The following is a 19804-nucleotide window of genomic DNA, read 5'->3' as shown; positions in this document are numbered from 1 at the left end:
CCAGCCTCTCTCTCCCTCACAAAGGAGCCGCACATGGTATTTGAACAGGACAGTGTTAAGCAGAAGCAGCTTTGCTAAACCATAATGTGGGGCTTCAGAAACACTTGCCATATGACCACGGGAAGGGTCAGAGGAAATCCTCCCCACATTGGCCAACCAGTGGGTGCCAGGGTCCCCGAAAGGAAATGCGCCCCCACGCCCCTGCAGTGAAGGAGCCCACTGAGTCACCAGGGAGATGAAGTGAGAGGTAAAAAAAGCCTCAAAATAAGACCATCGAGCATTAAGCTCTGTTTTTCTTCCACCACATAATGGGCAAAACAGGTGTCCTTGCTGCGCACTCAATGCTCATCCATTTTTCTGTGTCAGAGCGGGCTGTGAGGTTTGCTCGAAAATGGAATAAGGGTCAGGGCTATCTGCTGGGACATTCCTTGGTGCTAGAAGCAGTGTTTTCAGATGTTTAACCTGGCCTTTCTGCCATGACTCAACAGAGCTATGTCAAGATGTCCCATGGGTCAAAAAGGATCTACTTCAGCCAGAGATGTCCCTTCCAAGAGAAGCATCATGGTACATGTGGTAGGAACGGACCCCAGCCTTATTTGCCTCTCTTCTGGCTTATGCGTGAGGCATGGCCTTCCCATTCCATCCCTCAGAAGATCTAACACCTAAGAAGCTTTCACACTGCACGCAGATTCTGCCGATGCAGCCTTCCCCAGGCTGACAGGAGAGGGCCTTCAGCCCTTCTGCCTCCGCGCAAGGTTCCCCATGGCGCGGGGCCAGGACCGATCACAGCGGGAGCAGCAGGAAGGTCCTGGTCCTAGAGCGGCGGCTGTCATACTTGAGCTGCATCAGAATCGCCTAGAGGGCAATTACAGCACAGACCGAGGGGCCCACCCTCAGTGTTCTGATTCAGTAGGTCTGAGAATTTAACTTCTAGCAAATTCCCAGGGGATACTGACACTTCTGGTCTGCGCACCTCACTTTGAAAAACCACCATCTCGGAAGATATTCCCATACTTTGGGTCTTCTTTCAAAACAGAGAGGCAGGGAGATGGGCCTGGTGTTGCTAGGCAACCAGCAGCGGAAGGGAAATGGGATGGGGGCCAGAGGCTGGGAAGGATGGGGTACAGGGTGACCTGGCACTTAACAAAAGGCCGTCACTGACTTTGGTTTATTGACATCTCCACAGAGACATAAATAGGCATCGTCCCCTATTTACCTGGCGTCATCCACTAACAAGGAAACCGCTGCTGTCCAGCAGGCCTACCTGAAGGCCTGGCCGCTGCCCAAGGAGAGCCTGTCTCCCGGCCGGGCCTTCTGCTCCTTGTACCAGAGGGTTTTGAGCTTGTGGTAGTACACCTTGCAGCTGAAGCCCTCCTTGAAGCCCCTCTTGATATGGCTCTTGAGGGAGTGCAGCGTCGGGTACAGGCGGCAGCAAGATGCACACTTGTAGCCATTCTGCTGGGCCGGGTGCCACTTGGAGGCCGTCAGGATGTCCTGGAATGTGATGGAGTCTGTGGTGTCTGGGCCGGGCCTGGATTTCTTGGTGGCCTCTCGGGGGCAGGTGTTCTCTGGGGAGGGAGAGGATGAGCAGACGCTATCGGCTGTGTCCTCTGGGAGGCAGCTGTCCCCCTGACGCTCGTCCCGCTGCACCTCCAGGAAGCTGTAGGTCTCAAGGTGGCTCTCTTTGTCCTTGCATAGAAAGTAGCTGTAAGGGGAGAACCAGGGCCGGTAGATGGTGCAGTTCCACCTCAGCTGCTCTCCATTTGGGGCGTCCCCCAAGATGCAATCTGCAAATGAAAGCTGGGTCTGAGCCTCAGGCCAGGCAGGGAGCAGTGAGGCCTGGGGTGGCCAGAGACTGTGTGTGCAGAGAGGCAGAAGGACAAGCAGACAGGGGGTCAGGCACGCCCTCAGGTCACCTCTGCCCCACCTTGAGTGCGTTCTGGGAGCAGGCAGAGGGTGGGGTGGGGAGAGCAGGCAGAGGCCTTCCTTCCCACTGTTTGCTTTTCTGCTGGTACAAATGGCACTTTGACCTCTGGGTAGTGACTCCGGTGGAATCACTCACTAAGCCCTGGTATTTCTCAGGTGTGTCCCGCCCTGAGGACACCTCTCCTCTGCCTCCTCTAAGGAGCAGACTGCCAGACCTCTGCACCCCCTCTTCCTTCCACCAATGGTTGTGGCCATTTTTCCAGCCTCACTGTCTGTCTGCCTTCAACAGCCTGGTCAGGCAGAGACTGCTGTTGTGCATCAGCGTGAGAGACAGGAGAGGAGAAGCAAGAGGCCCCCACAGGCCTGCAGGTCTCTGCTAAAGGAAGCACCAGACGGAAGACTGCAGGGGGCAAGGCAGCGGGCGGCGATCCCATGCACAGCTCCCCCATGCCCTTCGGGGAGCAGCCCCATGCCCCAACTTCTCCCCCGTGCCCGCCCAGCCAGAGCAGGCCTCACCTGGCGAGACCACTATGTTGTGCACCCCGTGCCGGAGAACGCCACCTGGGCACTGGGGCGGCAGGGCCTGGACTGGTCTGGACACCTCAGTGGGCAACACAGGCTTTGCGATGTCTGGGTTACAGGAGAAACATTCTGGTGAGCTGAGCAATGTTGGGAGCCCTCCCCACAAGACGTACCTAGAGGTTCAACCTTGGTACTTTCAAGGCACTGCAAAGCTGAAGCAAAACAGTGACCTTTCTTGCACCTAGATAGGCAGAGCTATTCTGGATGACCTCCTGGGGAATTCCAAGTAGGGCGTGGTTTCACTGAGACCGGGGAAAGAGCCTCTCCAAAGGAGAATGTAAGACACGGGCCAGATAACAGCTTTCTGCCCGGCCCAGCCCTCTCTTGACCCTCCTGCAGCTCACTGTGTGTGTGTGTGTGCGTGTGTGTGTGTGTGTGTGCGCGCGCGCGCTTCTGTCTCTTCACTCCACGTTGCACCTTTTGGGTCCCTCCAGGGCCCAGGGGAGGGAGTCATGGGCCCTGTTGCTTTGTTACAAGATCCCTTTGAGGATGAAAAGCTGGTTTCTCCAATAAAAGTGCCTCCCACCCATAGCCAGAGAGTGTTCAGATGAACTGTAGCTGTCTGATGGCTGCTAATACTTGGCTTAAAAAGCTGACTTGCCTCAAATCTCAGAGTAGTAGCTGTGCTCAGTTTGGGAAATGGATACAAATGCCTGTGTATAGGCAGTGGGTGTTTAGGAGAGCTATTCCTCCACGGAGCAGCACTTAAACTTCAATGTGCGTAGGAACCTCCTGAGATATTGTTAAAAGTGCAGATTCTGACTCAGCGGGTCTCGGGTAGGGCCTGAGGTTTTTCATTTCTGACAAGCTCCCAGGAGATGACATTACAGGTCCATGGACCATGCTTTGAACAGCAAGTCAGAACGTTCAGCTTTATTGCATGAACTCATCAGCCTCTTCTTCAACTTACATAGACAGGCTGTCCCCGCGAGTGTCCATGTAGATACAGAGGGTGAAAAGTGTGACAATAAGTGTTTCCCCCATTCTTCACTTGCAAAAAATGAATAAACAGCAGCAACTACTTACCTGCTTTCTCCAATTAAAATGCCTCCCACCCACAGCATTTTGAAAAATTATTTTCTCCCCGTGTGTAATGTAACTTTCTCACTAAATCGAGGTCCTATAACATGATCTGGTCGAGTACTCAATTACAAGCTTCAAAGAGCCACATTTTGGGGGGCCCAGTGGCACCAGAGTTTACCTGGCAAGCTGGTGGCATGTGAGGACATAATATCAGGAAGCGTGCTCAGGGCAGAGGAAGAGATTCGAGTTCCAGAAATGCTGAGGAGTGAGAAGTTCTCCATGTTCTGACTACCGAAGGGTACAGAGGTCACGCACAGCTGCTCCCAGGAGGCTGGTTGGGTTGTCCGGACGATAAACATTCCGAGCGCAGGTGACATCACAAGAAGACCACACAATTCCGCTCACCAGGAAGGTGCCCTCAAAGACGTATGGGGTCTGGTGCAAGCAAGATAAAAATTTTTTAAGATTTTTTTGACTTGGCATTCCTCAGCGGGCTGTCTTACTTGGGAATATCCAGAGAGGTGGAGGCGTGTGGGCGAGACCTGGAGCCATGCTGTCTGTCCCCCTGTCTGCTCTTTAGTGTCCGTTTTCCATGTTGCTGCCACCACCCCCAGCTCTGGGGTTCTCTGTCCTCTCTGAATGACCTCCTTGGTTTCCTTTTCATCTGCCTAATGTCTGCCACCAGATATTTTTGTTGTTTTAATTGAGCTTCTGGTTTGGGATATGGTGTATACTTTTATATTTTTCTTTGGACATAATTTCAAACTTAGAAAAAGCTGCAAAAATAAAATTAGTGCAGAGAATGTCCATGTACCCTGTATCTAGATTTTCCTATTGTTAACATTTTATTCCGTTTGCTTGATCAATTCCCTCCCTCCCTGTCTATGCATGTATATGTTTTGTTTTGTTTTTTTTTCTGAGGTATTTAAAGGTAAGTTACAAACATAATGTCCCTTTGTGCCTAAATACTCAATATGTTCTCCCCAAGAATAGGGACCAGATATTGTTTTAAATGGTTGGTGCTATTTTTAACAAATGACTAAAACATAAATGGTGGATTACTCAACACCATTTGCTCATTATAAGCCATTTTCCCATGAGGCTATGAACTCAGAGTGGCAAGGTTGCCTCTTTTCTTTGCTTCACTTCTGTCATCTAACAGCCTGGGCAGCCTGCTAGAGGGTTGATGGGTGAGTTGAAGGTGCCCCCTTCTAGATGCATACGGGGCTTTAGATGTAAAGGTGGAGATGTTTGTGCAGTGTGGGAAAGATCTGGTCCACTCTGTAAGCAGCAGTGCGCTCCCCCCGCTGTGTGTGGACCAAGTGTGAGTGAGGGTCTGCGTGTGAGAGCCCGGAGGTGGCCTCCTGTCCATGTGTGTTCACAGCACTCAAACGTTTGCCGGGGGCAGCGTGGGGAACGTGCTCTCCTCACAGGCTGCCTCCACAGCCTGGTCTGGAATGTTAGAACGTGTTGGGATGCAAACTGATACTATGTACCTTGGCAACTTTAAGGTATTGGCAATTTTAGTTGGCTGCCGTGGCGTGCAGAAAGATCAGGGCTCAGGGAGTCAGCCTGTGTGAGTTCTAAATTTGGGTCTACCGTTCAGCTCCCTGTGGGTATGAGGCATTCCTCTCTGCCACCTGCTTTTCCCATTCTGTTAATTGGCGTGGTTGGAGCGGATGACCATCTTCCTGGTCTTAAATCGAGTGACTTACGTGTGGAAATGAGACAACGAAGGACTGATGCAGGACCCAGGGGACTTAGAACTTCATCCTGCCCTGGCCCATTTCATTCCTCCTGCTGCCAGCTAGGAACTCCAGATATACTTAATGCAAAGGGGGCTCAGAATATGGGGGGAAATACAGGAGGCTACATCAGAGCCTATTTGGAGAGTTTTTAAAATCCGACTGATTTGATCTGGTTATTAACAAGCACCCGGTCGTCCTGGGTGCCTCATAACAGGGCCCCTGTCTTGCATGCTATGTCCTCTTGGTGTGTAGTTGCTGGTGGCCCAGACAGGAGAGGACACTCCCCATGTGGTCGGTCACTACATAAAACGTGTCTCTCTCTCATTTGTTTCCCACCTGCTTTCCGAGCCCCTTTCTCGGACAGGTAAGATACCATCTTTCTTACGGATGACTTTGGCCCCAGGTGTTCCTCTCTGCTTGGCTGTGTGCATGCTGGGGGTGCTATGGGGAGGGTCACCTGGTTGGGGTCCAGTTACCTTCCTTTCCAACATCACTGTTACTTTCTGAACCACCACACTTCTGGTCCTGACAGTGTGTGCAGTTTTAATGCTTTCAGCAGGAAAGGGGCTTGCTGCACACCCCTCAGATGGGGAGATGAAGGAAGCCCTAGGGAGAGTCCTGCGTCGGAGGCTGGAGTTCCTCCCAGTCTGACCTCAAGAGCCCCTGTGGACCACTCCTGCAGGAGGGGGTTTTGAATGACTTTTCTAAATGGAAAAGGGCTTGGAGAACAGTTTCTCTACGATGTTAGCTCCTAATGCAGTCAGTTTTAAGTATTCATGTCAAAAGTCAATTCAATTAAACTATTTGCTAAATGCCTGCTATTGTGCAAGGCCCTACGCTGAGCATTGTAGACCAGAAATATCCCTCAAGATGCTACAGCCCATCAAGGAGCTTATTTTATTATAAAAACAAGATGTATTTACCAGAAGACTGCAGAGAATTGTGAAGAGAGTACATGATGGGCTATCTTTAAATTACTTAAGAATTCAGCATACACATTCTGACGGGTAGAGAAGCAAGTAGTACAGGAAATCTAAAATGGTGCTTAGTCAAAAAGTTATGTTTATTAGACTGTTTCCTCAATAATAAAAGGGGCTTGCAATTTACAAGTTGCCTTGCCAGGTGCTTTTGGTACTTACACTTTTAGAAATGAATGTGTCTGCTCTGAAAATTCACATTAAACCAATAAGAAAACAGCCACAGAACTATGTGAGCCCAGAAGTGGTGGGGCTTGGCCTTCTTCCCCAGCCTACCTCTCTTGAACACTCGCTCTAGTTTCATGGTGGCCCAAATACTTTCTGGTTTGGGGGGGAAATCATTAAACGCGTTAGTTTCCAGGAGTTCATGATCAAACAAAACTTTGAAGAATATGGGACATGATAGGTAAACCACACAAAAGTGGATACCATGGCAAGATTTACACTCTCGGGAGAAGCCTCGAGTTGATACCCCTGTTGTATGATGGGCCAGGACCTCCTGCTGCTGTGGCGGGTCTACACCGGGAAGTCAGCCAGCCTGAACCAGCTGGCTCTGTGCCCGGTGTCCCAGCGATGCTCTACCCAAGTTCCTGGCACGTCTCCTGCAAAGGTGCTTTTCCTGCACGTGGGTTAGGGTCAGTTACAGAGGTGAAGACTGGGGCTCACCAAAGGCGGAGATTCCACTCTTGCCCCAGCTGCCTCTACCTCCAAAGACCCTCACCATCTGGCTTATTGAGGTAGTTGGCTCAGAAGAGATATCTCTGCTGAAACCACAATAGAGAGAAATGCTCCCTGTGACCCAGGACTCAGCAGGGCAGGGCAGAGAAGTGCTTTATGCGCAAGTTCAACAAAGGGGCTTCCCTGCTGGCTCAGATTATAAAGAATCCACCTGCAATGCAGGAGACCTGGGTTCAATCCCTGAGTTGGGAAGATCCCCTGGAGAAGGAATACTCCTGCATTCCTACCTGGAGAATTCCCTGGACAGAGGAGCCTGGGAGGCTACAGTCCATGGGGTCACAAAGAGGTGGACACAGCAGAGCAGCTAACACTTTCAGTTTTTTCAACAGAAGAAAATACACACCCTGATCTCAGTTCCTCTTAGGAAGGCTCAGCAAGAATAGAACTTAGGAGAGGAGCCTGTGACCAAAGGCAACCTCTCCTCCCCACAGACTGACAAAAGTATCTGGAGCGGTTGGGAAGGACAGGAACCTCCATCCTGCTTGCAAGGTGCTAGCATGGGTCTGGCTGCACTGAGGCCTGAGCTGAATTTCCAGGTGGGGAGACGCTGCCCCGTGCCAGGGTGTAGACAGCATGGCTTAGAACCCTGAGCTCCAGCCATTCCAGTTATACATCTCACAGCTGCTGCAGTCTTGGTCTCCACAGTTCTCTATCTGCAAATGGGTTTGGCAGTTCAGGGTATTTATTTTGAGTACCTACTGTGTGCTAGCTGTCAAAGACACAAAGATGAATGAGACACGCAGTGGGTCTCCTCTCGGCCCTTTGAGTTAATTAATCCTTCCAGCTGAAGAGAGATCCCTAAGAGGAGTGTCCACAAGGCATATTTAGACAGCAGGCAAGGCAGGAAAGGGAGTGGGACAAGCTCTGAGCTTCAGGTGAGAAATCCTGGTTTGTAGTTCCCACAGCACCAGTAACTGGCCTGTGACGTGAGGCCCAGCAGTTCACTGCTCTGAGCCCCGTTTTCCTCCTCCATAGTAAAAGTGTTAACCACACCCCACCTCACTAGGTTGTCCTGAGGACTAAGTGACCTGGTGTTTGTCAGCTTCCTCCTGCTTCCTTGGCACCAAGCACTTGTCCGTTTGGTTCACACCATCCCTCCTCAAACAGCTGGTCCATTCTCCCAGATTACACACCTGGAGAAGTGAGCATTTTCCATGGAGAAAGCATGCTACTCATGTAGCTCTTTAGCAGAGAGCCTCCAACTGCAGGCCTCTCTCACCCTTCTTCCACCGGCTTCTACCCCAGTGCCCGAGTCAGTGCCGTGCGCTCACCACAGCATAAAACTGTACATCTCATCACTTCATCCTGGTTTCCCTTTACTTCAGAAGGCCTGGTGACCCCAAGGTAAGCAGTTAGGCTGGGAGTCAAGGAGGCAGGCTTAAAGGGATAAGTTGGCTTTTTTTGTGGCTAGCGTTCATCACTGATTAACCTGGGTGAGGCAGAACTAGAATTTCTGGTCCCACAGCCCATCAAGACAACGGGATTGGAAGGTTCAAGAGTATCTGCTGGCACGCTCTCGACTCGTGAGGTTACAAAGTTGTGGGTGTGGTGTAAGAAGACCAGCAGTGATGGGGAAAGAAGTGCCCACTCCCCTCCCCTCACTGGCTCTCTCTCTTTCCCTCTTTGTTTGTAGTCGACCACAGCATGTTTGAGAACCTGAACACAGCCCTTACTCCCAAGCTCCAGTCAAGCCGCTCCTTCCCCCACTTGTCCAGGCCAGCGGCCCCCAGCGCTGCTGCTCAGGGGTCTGCGGAGTCCGGGGGGCCCGGACTCTGGGTGGGCAGCAGTCAGCACCTCAAGAGCCTGGGCAAAGCGGTGGGGGCCAAAGTGAATGACTTCCTGCGGAGAAAGGAGCCCTCGAGCCTGGGCAGCGTGGGCACAACAGAGGTCAACAAGACCGCAGGGGCCCAACTGACCGGCGGGGCTGACGGGGATGACGGAAGGTGAGTGCACCACCTATCACCTCCCTGCGGGTCTGTGGACCAGGAAGGGGCTTGCAGAGAAACTGTAGTGTCTCGAGAGGAGAATGACCCTGGGGAAGGGACGTGAGGTGGTCACGTGAGGAATAGCGGAAGGGTGACGTTTGGGGAAGCCAGCTTCACCGTCCGCCGCCACAGCTGAAGTTCACGGCATGCCCATCACGTCCTGGCGCTGTGCTGTGCTTCAGCTGCGCTCTGTTACCTGACCCTGCCACAGTCCTCCGAGGTAGACGGTATCATTTCCATTTTGCAGACAGTGTAGGTTCAGAGTAGTAACGTGAGGAGCTTAAGGGTACAAAGTTAGTGATCAGCAGAGCTGGATTCAAACCCAGGTATTGTGGAAAGCACGCTTCCCAGGGGGATTCCAACACCCAGCCCCGTGTGAGGAGCCCTGCCCTGACAGTCAGTAGTGGAGAAGCCCATGTTTGGGCAGGTGCGGGGGAAGCCTCCCATTTGGGGCCTTGTTTTAGACACTTGCACTTGGAGGGTGGTGATGCAACTTTTGAGAGCTATTGCATAGGTTCTGATGTGATGCGGTTCGCCAGTGGGCCCAGTGTTAACTCTGTGCTGCTCTGAAGACCGAGTGAGCATGTGACGGCCTCGAAGCCATTTGCACTCACACTGCTGAGACTCACGCTAAACCAAGGATGAGAGTCCAGAGTGTCAAGCGCCCCCCGGGTGGGTGAGTGGAAAATGCAGTTGGAGTTAGAGATGCGAGAGCACAGCAGGGACTGGTGTCTCGCCAGCCTCAGAGCACTGACATCAACTTTACAGGTCAGCCCTGCAAGAAGCATTCCCTCGGCTGGATCCTCCACCTCCTGCCACCAGGAAGCGAACCCCTCGGGCCCTGAAGACCACCCAGGACATGCTGATTTCGTCACAGCCTGTCCTAAGCAGTCTGGAGTATGGGACAGAGCTGTCATCTGGGCCGCCCCAGGTCTCGTCTTCCGCCCAACCCAGCCCAGCCGATGCTTCCCAGCCAGAGGCCACCACGGAGGTGGTGGACAGGGATGACGCTCTGCCCAATGGAGAGGTTTCCGTGTCGGTACCTGACCTCATCCACAAAGACAGCCAGGACGACCCCAAGCTCAAGGTGACTGAGTGCCGAAGGGCCTCCTCCCCTGGCCTCATGGAGAGAAATGGCCTCAAACTCAGCCTGAGCCCCATCAGCCTGGCCGAGTCTCCGGAGGACGGCAGCCCACCTCCGCGGGCGCGGACCTCCAGTGTTGACAATGAGGGCCCTCACCCAGACCTGCTGTCCTTTGAGTAGAGCTGCTGAGCGCCCTCCCTCTGCCCTCTCCTCCACCGTGCACCCTGGCTCTGCCCTCTCTCCTGCTGTCTGTCCCCCTTGCACAAGGCATGGCAGAGTGATTCTCCTGGTGATTGCAGGGCCGCAGGTCCAAGTGGTTGTATAGTCCAAGAGTCTGTCCATGGAATGGAAAAGTACTCCTTTGGGTGCCATCCCAGCTTCTCTGCATGCTGGCTGCAGCCCTTGGATGTTGGGGCACCTCTGCTCCCACGGTGCCCTGGCTACCCATGGGCGTGCAGGGCCAGCAGCCCAGGATGAAGGCTGTTCTCTTTGCCTGTCTTCCAAATGCCGCCTGCTCTTCTCTTTCCCTCGCCCTCCTGGTTCCTTCCTTCTCCTCCCTGGGCGCCCAGAGGCCTCCTGCCTCAGGGGCAGTCAGATTGGATGGGGGATGCTGGGTTTGGCTTGGTGACGGGCCCAGACCCAGAAAGCCATACCAGAGCACAGCGCAGCCGCAGCTTTTCCTGGTCACAAGACACTGCAGGCCTCGGGCTGTCCCCTTGCCTCTGCCCATGTGGATGCAGGCTGAGGGAGATACTTATGCCTGAGACCCTGGGCAGCCTTGTAGCCCAACGTTCACAGGGGCTTATCCTCTAGACGGGGAGCATGGTGAGCCCTCCCTGGGGCAGGGCATGGAGCCAGCCGCTGAGGGCACCTGCCCAGCGTGGGAGTGTCCAGAGGTTTTGGGAATGATGGTGCCTCAGCTATGCTTGTGCTCCCTGCCCAGAAGGAGGGGCCCGGGCTTCCCACGCTGTGCGTGAAGACATGGCTAGGCAGGCCCTTGCAGAAGCAGCAGAGCAAGTTCTGATGTCATTCGGGGGGAGGGCCCGGGAACCTGGCATCCAGGGAGCTGGTCCCGAGAGAACACGGAGCAGTAGTGGAGAAGGCCATGGGAAGAGTAGTCATTAGGACTCAGGGCAGCTATGGGGCCTCACAGCCTGCCGAGATGTAGTTCCAGGCTCTAGGCATGCTAAGTGCGAGGACGAAGGTGAAGAGTGTGAGGACCAAGGTGGAGGGTGTGAGAGGTTGGAGTGTGGTGAGAGGCTGGGCAGGCTGCCCTTGAGGAGGAGGCACTCTGCTCTTGGCCTGAAGGCGCTCTCTGTGCGCCTGCTCTGGGGTCTCTGTGACGGACTGGCAGTTCCCCCAGCTGCACTGGGTCCGCCCTCCTGTGTTAACCCACCTCTGTGTTCCTGTCTCCCACCAGGAGTCCTGTCCTGCTGCTTTCCTGTGGCCAGGAGACCCTGTCAGGGGTTGATCCCAACCTTGGGGGCCTTTGCAGCAAGAAGAGAACGCGCCTTTTCTTAAGCAGGGTGGCTGGTCCCTGGGAGAAGGCTGAGGGGGCTCGTCCGGCCAGAGCAGGGTCTTCATTCCTCTTCCTGCAATTCCTGCTGCCTCCTCCATTTCTAGTCATCGCTTGGCTTCCCCTTCTGGGCGCCCCAGAGCTCACTGCACACTTCCTCTCGTCACCCAATTCCTGCTCCCCCCTCACCACCTCTGTGGACCCGGGAGCCTCGGGGGATCACCAGCGTGCAGGCTGCTCCTGCCCTGTGTGCTCGTGTCTGCAGCCACACGGCCAGGCCACAGCTCTGCCACGGCCTTGTCTTTTCACAGCAACGCTTTGTCTCCTCTTCCTCAGAAGGGTCCCAGCACCCCAGGCACCAGGCAGGCCATTGTGAAGTGAGCAAGGCTGTTACCGAATTGAGTCGATCCTGCCTTATTCCAGAAACATCACAAGGATGCGATATCTGCCCTCGATGCTCAGAAGTTCTTAGGACTAGCATTTTGGGGGCCTGTAAGTTTTCCCATATTGGCTTGGGGTTCTGCACAAATCACAGAGCTGGGGGTGGGGAACAGAGCTAAACCCACATGCTGGGAGCTAGCCCCCTTTCATTTGCACTTCCATACCAGAAGTTCACTTTGCTTCTGATGGGAAACTTACTTGACTACCTACACTCTGGTCTGCTGGTCTCCCAGGGACCAGCGTGCCTCTGGCTGGGTGATACTGTTGCCATAGGTACAGAGGTGGCAGGCCAGGGCTGGTTCAAACACCCTGCTGTCTGCTCCCCACCCAGACGCCACTGAGGCCCGGGAGTCAGCACACGCATCCTGTCAGGCTGTCCCAGGACCATGGACAGGGTGACGCCAGAGTTCCTCAGGCTCGTGTCCAGTGCTGAATGAGGAAGGGGCTGTGGGACTCTGTGTCAGTGTCCAGGTGGCCTCTCTCTGGTCGCCACCTCAGCCATTCTTCTACAGCAGCGGGTGGGGGAGCTCTCTGAGGCTAAAATCGAGTCCTAAATGCTGCAGAGAGTGCCTGGTACTAGGGGACAAGGGGTTCCCAAAGGCCGACAGGAACAGCAATGTCTATGGGCCCCCCGAGGGCCCTGGCACAGACCAGCTGTCTATGTAAAACCCCACTTGGCTTCCTGTGTCCATCTCAACACCTGACCTTCCTGTAACTGCAATATGCTGTCATCCCTGACACACACACACACCCCTCAGGGTAACTCCAGCTTCTCTGGAGGCTTCACCCTGACTGAGGTGGCTCAGTCTGCTCAAGGACAGGGCACCAAGGAGAAATGTCTTCTATGTCCTCAGAAGGAAGTGGGGCCATGGAGTTTTTTTCACATTCTGGTCCCACTCCCCTGTATCCCCATATTCAACAATAGCTTTACCATGACAGATGGAAGGTGAGCTTCCAGAACCTGGCAAAAAGGTGGCATATTCATACTCCCCTGGCACAGAGAGAAATGTAATGTGTTAACAAATGTGGGTGATGAAGACCTTCTTGTAATCCATCAGCTTTTAAAGAACCAAGAGGTTGGCCCCAGTTTAGGGGAAGAAGAATATTACAGAGCTATTCCGAGTATTTTCTAGAGATTTTATATTTATATTTTTAGTAATTTTCTGGTAGAAACAATACAATAAAATGGTTTGGTTTGGTTTTGCTGGTTTGGTTCTTTTGTCCTAACCAATGGGGGGGTGGTTGGTTTTTCTGAAGGCTGACTTGTTCGCCGGCCTTTTGCTTTGTGAGCCTGGGAGAGGGAGCCACAACAGATCTCTAGCCCGAGACCTTGGGCGGAAATGGTCTCTGGGGATGTGCCCTCGTTTAGTCCCCTAACTGGCCGGGCGCCGTGGAAGTCTCCCGCCTCCAAAGTGAACTATGACTACTTCAGGGAACCACATCGTGTGCAGAGATGCCACCCTCCCCCTCAGAAAGAAGCGGAAATGAGAGTGGCCACTCGATCAGCTACCTGGGGTCCATAACCCTCTCCCATTGAGGTGGGAACGGAGCTGGGTGTGCACACAGACCTTCTTCAGAGAGGGACCGGAGCTGCTATCAGATTCCAAGTCATTAGTAATGTCAGTAAAACCCCCAAAGCTGCTGATGTGGGCACTTACCCCAGACTACAGTAGCCCAGATGCTCCTTACTGAGAGAGCATGGCTTAGAACAGTGCTGGCCAGAAGCCCCCTGGGTACCCCCTGGCTGGTGTCAGACTGAATGACCCAGAGGACTCCCAGCTGAGAACCAACCAGACCTTTAACCTCCTTAAAAGGGACAAAGTGGAGAAAAGATAGGAAGAGAAAGGAAAAGAAGCCATATCCATAACTAAAGGGGGAGGGATGGGCCCTTTCTGCCTAGCCCTGTCATTCTCCCCCATGATGAGGCCTGAGACCCCTCCCTGGCTGCAATTAAAAAGCATCCCAGGCCTGAGGCTGTCTCCAGTCTTTTCTGCTCTGAATTCCACTCCTGCCCTTCCTTCCTCAGAGGAAGAAGACAATGGGCCTTCACTCTGCTTGCTTGCTCTGCAGAGGGGCTCAGCGTATTGTTCAGGGAAGGTACGAATAACGCAAAAACCAATCCAATGTATTCCATGCATGGGAAAAGGCATTTTAAATACTTAACAGGAGCAACTTTTTCCTTCAAGTGTAAGCTCCAGTTTGGGTAACCGCTCCCATTGAGTAGCTTCAGGATTGACTTCGGCAGTCACTCAGGTGTGAAATGCGCCTTTCACATGCCTTTTCTTTCCCACTATTATGCAAAGCAATTATTTGGGGCTAAGATCAAATATGAAAAATCATAATGTAAAAATAAAAACTTTTTGAGGAAATTTTTAAGTGTGAAAAGGGATGTGAATATGTCACATTTTCTTTAATGCTGTGGTCTGAGCCTTTGGTCTAGAAGCTGGGGTAAAATGCCCAAACCTCTTTGTGTACTAAGTGCTGTCTGGGGCACAGTGGTAACACTGGAAAAGAGATCCCTGGTTGTCTCTCACGAGGCCCACAGTGGACAGAGGAGCCTGGTGGGCTACAGTCCACGGGATCGCAGAGTCAGGCACGACTGAGTGCCCAGGCATGCTGGCCCACAGTTGATGAGGGCACCGTGGAACCTGCCTTCCTGTTATACTTAACAGGCTGTGTTATTAGCCTACGCTGTTAAATAATGGAAGTACGGGGGTGGGGTGGTCATTTCAACTGAAAGTGTTTTTCCTCTGCCTGTAGTGATTGCTGAAGGAAATGAACAAATCACAGGTCATCAGGAAACCCACTAAATTCCTGAAGTCTGGCGGGGAACTCCTATTGGGATTCAGACTTCATGGAATGACTGTAGCTAGTACCAGATTGCACCTCAGATACTGCTCCAAACTCAGAGAGCTGCTTCCTGGTCAATTTGCTCTCAGACTTATTCAGAATCCCTTCATGGTCTGTGAATCCTGGGAGTGTTCTAGAACCATCTGTGCTTCAATACCCTGTCTCTTCTCTATTCTCATCCCCACCAGCACAGGGCTCCCGAGTTTGGTTTGCCACCTGCAGGCAATAGCTCCTTGCCTTTGAGGTTTGGGCCCTCAGGGTTCCCTGGGCCTCACTCAGCATTGCCCCTGCCGTGCCTACCACTCGAGCTCCCCACCCCCATTGTGGCTCCCTTCTGAGTGGGAACAAGTAATTAATTCCACACAAAGAAACTCAGCCCTCGTACAAGAATCCCCACCTCCCTCTAAACAGCTTCCTAAGTGCAGACAACATTTAATGTCATTCATCACCCCCAAGGAAATCCACTCTGGAAACCTTCATTTCAGTCGCCAGTGAAGCACCTTCGGGGACTTTCCCCTCCAGGGTGCCCTCCTCCCTGCTGCCGTTTGCACTGGGGCGTGCCATGAAAGCCTGGAGTCCCCTCCTCTGACTTCTCACTAATGAGAAAATTCCTCCGCGTTCGTATCTAGGGCCCGACACCCAGAGACACAAATCCTCTTTGTGTCCAGCTTATCTCCAGCTGCTGCCATGATAAATAGTGCGGCTCAAGGGAGCCTGGGCAAGCTGTACCCACGGAACAAATCACTTGGTTACTGACCACACAGACAGGGAAGCCGGCTAGGGGAAACGTTTAGGGACCAACTCAGACACACCAGGCTACTTTCCCATGGGAGGTGCCTGAGGAATCTTGTCTGTTTTGGGGTAGGAAACACTGCCAGTGTTTCGCTCTTGGAAAAGGCAAAAAAGAAAAAAGTCACCCAAAGCCAGAAGCCACCTCACAGCGAACTGCAACTTTTGTTTTGCGTTTCACCGTTTAACCAGTCTAGCGGTTTCCAGTACCATGGGCTTGGCCACCTTGTGCCTTCTAGTTCCCTCTGTATTTGCCTAGGAACCTCTCTACACTCCTGTTCTTATGCAACTCCCACCCTTTGAGCTGGTGGGTAAGTACAACAGGTGGCGCTAGTGGTAAAGAGCCCGCCTGCCAATGCAGGAGACACCTAAGAGATGCAGGTTCCGTCCCTGGGTCAGGGAGATCCCCTGAGGAGGCACACTCCAGGATTCTTGCCTGGAGAATCCCATGGACAGAGGAGCCTGGCAGGCTATGGTCCATAGGGTCACAAAGAGTGGGACACGACTGAAGAGACTTAGCATGCACGTAAGTACAGCCAAGTGTTCAGCCTGCTTCATGGGCTGACTCGTGAACTTACAGCATCTCCCTATGGTTACTGTGGCCTGGTTCCAGTTGGTCCAGGCCACTGCGGGGCCAATAGAGGGACAGGAACTCCATCAGCCCTGCAACTTCAGCCAGGGAATGTACTCCCCCAGCATCCTAAGCCCACAGCCGATGGGCCCAGTTGCTGGATAGGAAAACTCAGAACAAGCTTGTTCTACCTTCCAGTAGGTCTCTGAACTTTCCAGTTCAGAGATAACTCTCCAGTCGGTTATCTGGTACACTTGCTCAATTAAAATCCTGGGTTCTCTGTGTCAAGAGCTGTCGGAAAGTCTTTGTGGCAGACCTGGTCAGTTCTCTGGATGCTGGGCCAAGGTGTGGTATTTCTAGGAGCTGGGTCTTTGGGAGAGGCTGTGTAGGACAGCTGGAAGGTGAACCCACGTGTGATAAAGCTGAGGGAGGAGGTTGTGCTCATGGGCAGCAGCCGTGCCCATGCCTTTCCCTACATCCCCCTAATTCTCCAGTCAGTGGTTATGTAGGTGGTATAGATGTGACAAGGCTGGGGACTCTGCTGGGACACCCATGGGAGAAGGCGAGCCTGGTTCTCTGTGGTCAGGATCATCCCCAGTCCTGCCCAGCCTAGCTTGCCAGCTTCATCTGCCACTACTGCTTCTATGTCCCAGGGCCCACACTCCAAACTGCTCAGTATCACTGCCGTGTCTTTGTTCAAGAATGTCCATCCACTGGGCACCCCCGTCATCCTTTCCCTTTCCCCTGACCTTGCCAGGCTCTGTTAATTCATCCTTCAGATTTCAGCTCAGGCATCCCTTCTGCTGGGATCCCTGCCCAGACACCACCCCCAGCCCATCCTCTGCTCCTGGGTGGCACCCTCTGCCTTTCACCATGCTGGCACTTGCCACATGATGTGAGCAGGAGCCGCCTCCTGCTGGCTCTCTCAGAAGTCTCTGAACCCCACCAGGGCAGGCCTTGTCGTCTTCATCTCTAACTCCTTGGTCCCTGGCACAGCACCCCACACGTCACAGGAGCTTGATAAAGATGTGCCTTGAAATGAGCTAAACTCGAAGAACTCGTCCTCTGGTTTGGGAGATTTTATATACATGTGCACACACACACACACAGGGCTTCCCAGGTGGCTCGGTGGTGAAGAATCCCCCTGCCAATGCAGGAGACATGGATCCCTGGGTTGGGAAGATCCCCTGGAGAAAGAAATGGCAACCCACTCCAGTATTATTGTTTAGAGAAGCCAATGGACAGGGAAGCTTGGTGGGCTACAGCCCGCGTGGTTGCAGTGTTAGACATGACTTAGTGACGGAAAACACATGTGCGCGCGCGCACGTAGTCTAGTGCTGAATGGCATGGCCTGAGCCAGCTCCACCCCTCTCAGCTCCTCTCAGGGCCTCCCCTTCAGGTGGTTCCTGTCTCTGATGTCTGCTGCAAGGAAGGCTGGAGAGGGGCCATTTTCAAAGTGGAAGTGATGAGTGGACCAGTGTGTCGCTCATTTCTCTTCATCCAAAGCCTTCATCAGTTCTGCCCCTGGACCGGTGGCACCTCACCATGCAGCCAGCAGAAGCGGGCACGCACGTCCAGCCTGATGTGAGAAGGGTCACACCCCAGCTCTGGTTTTGCCGCTCCCCCAGCTGATCTCAGGTCCCGTTCTTAAAACTCATACTTTACTATTCTGGGCTTTCTTATTAGTTGATGCTTGATTATATTTCATTCCAGGAATTGTGCTAATCAATTTACATTCATTATCTCATTTGTTTTTCTCAATAGCCCTGCAAGGGAAGTCCTCCTAAGCCTGTTCTTTAGGTATAGACAAAATCGTACTGCAGTCAAAGAATTCACACACATGATCTCATTAATCTTTGTTATCTTGTGAGATAGTTATTTCAGCCCCATTTTATAGATGGGTAAACTGAGATTGGGGCTTCCCCAGTGGCTCAGTGGATAAAAAATCTGCCTGAAGTGCAGGAGACACAGGAGATGTGGGTTCGATCCCTGGGTCAGGAAGAGTCCCTAGAGAAGGGAATGGGTACCCACTCCAGTCTTCTTGCTTGGAAAATCCTGTGGACAGAGGAGCCTGGTGGGCTATGGTCCATGGGTCACAAAGCGTCGGACACTACTGAGACTTTCACTTTCACTTAGATTGAGGTAATGACTAAGCAGATTGCCTGAGTCTTACAACTGATAAAAATATAGAGCTAGACCTGTAGGCCCAGGATTTTAGATTCCAGGAGCAGACAGCATCATCACCACATGGTTCTTCTCTGTTTCCATCACACCAGTCTGATAAAATTTTCCCGGAAATGCTCATGGCCCAGAAACATCTTGTTGAGTTGGACCTTCTCCAGGGATGAATGTGATTTCATTAAACACTGAATATTCATGTGGGATGGGAATTTAGAAACCCATTCATCAAATCCCTCATTTTACAAAGAGAAAACAGCAAGGACTACAGTTTTTCAATATTAACCTGTCCTGGCATGGGCTCTGATTTCCCACAATAACTATGCAGGAAGACTAATTAACCCCATTTTCTAGATGAGGCTGGCCAGAGGCTTAGATAGTTTCAGCAACTTGCCCAAAGTCACTCTACAAGTAAGTGACAGAGCTGATTGGTGCCTCTGGAAAGCATCCATTCTGCAGGGTGTTGGTATGAATATGATCTATGAATTGCACTCCAAGCAGGAGTGGCAGAGTATTTCTATTGCATCTCACATTGCAGACTCAAGGGAGCCTGGCTCATACACTAATCCTGTTACACTGGAGATTAAGCTTTCAAATGAGAGATGAGTATTATGAGTGGAATGTTTGGCCTTTTGTTGCTACCATAGTCCCTCTGCAGTGCTAAAAACAACAAAAACTTCAGCTCAGTATCTGTTTTCTTGGTGGTTGTCTGCCCTCTTGTGGCTGAGTTTAGGCATTGCAGTTTCTGGCAACTAGGTTCTCTAAGCAGCAGCTTTTCATGACAAAAACATTTATGAGGTAAGTACTATCTCTTTGGAAAGGCTTGTAAGTTTCCTAAGATCATTCAACAAATAGTATATGAAAGGATAAATAAAACAGATGACACTTTTTTTTTTTTTACTAGGAATTCCATAGGGCAAAGAAAATAGAAGGGGAGGAAATCTTCGAAAAAAAGGAGAATGGCATATAGGAGAAAAAAAGGAGAATGCCATTAATACAATGGCATATAGACCTTCAAACAGGATGAGGAGGAAAAACTCAGACACATTTATAGCAAAATGTAGGGTCAAAAAGAGAAACCACCTTTAAAGTTTCCAGAAAAAAAGATGGGCTGTAAAGGAGAATCAGGTTGACATCAAACATCTCAATAAGAATCCTAGATACAAAAAAATAGTGGCTTAATGTTTGATATTGTTGAAATAAAAGGACACTAAACCTATATATTCAACTATCATTTGAATGAGTATAAACACTATTTTGACGTATGTGTGTGTGCTCAGTCGCTCAGCCATGTCCAGCTCTTTGCGACTCCCTGGACTGTAGCTCACCAGGCTCCTTTCTCCATGGAAATTTTCCAGGCAAGGAAACTGGAGTGGGTTTCCACTTCCTACTCCAA

The 19804-nt window shown here is 52.0% G+C and overlaps 2 protein-coding genes across 25 annotated transcripts in view; one reads left to right on the top strand and one right to left on the bottom strand.

Moving 5' to 3' along the window:
• Positions 1-13220, top strand: part of LOC129656594 (carboxyl-terminal PDZ ligand of neuronal nitric oxide synthase protein-like) — a 358204-nt gene extending 344984 nt beyond the window's left edge. For all 24 annotated transcript variants that reach the window (XM_055587269.1, XM_055587261.1, XM_055587260.1 and 21 more), the window contains 2 exons: positions 8628-8937; positions 9748-13220. In XM_055587269.1, the coding sequence (XP_055443244.1) occupies positions 8628-8937; positions 9748-10243 (806 nt within the window). In that variant the 3' untranslated portion in view covers positions 10244-13220. The remainder of the gene's footprint in view (positions 1-8627; positions 8938-9747) is intronic.
• Positions 1261-4243, bottom strand: SPATA46 (spermatogenesis associated 46). Its single transcript, XM_055587285.1, has 3 exons — positions 3710-4243; positions 2443-2556; positions 1261-1787 (listed from the first exon to the last, which is right to left on the bottom strand). The coding sequence occupies exons 1-3, from the start codon at positions 3906-3908 to the stop codon at positions 1261-1263; spliced, it is 840 nt and encodes a 279-aa protein (XP_055443260.1). The 5' UTR covers positions 3909-4243.
• Positions 13221-19804: the final 6584 nt, after the last annotated feature.

The sequence above is a fragment of the Bubalus kerabau genome, chromosome 6 (assembly GCF_029407905.1).
Source record: "Bubalus kerabau isolate K-KA32 ecotype Philippines breed swamp buffalo chromosome 6, PCC_UOA_SB_1v2, whole genome shotgun sequence".
Lineage (NCBI taxonomy): Eukaryota > Metazoa > Chordata > Mammalia > Artiodactyla > Bovidae > Bubalus > Bubalus kerabau.
Note: the sequence above shows the minus strand (reverse complement) of the source record. Positions and strands in the feature narration are given on the sequence as shown.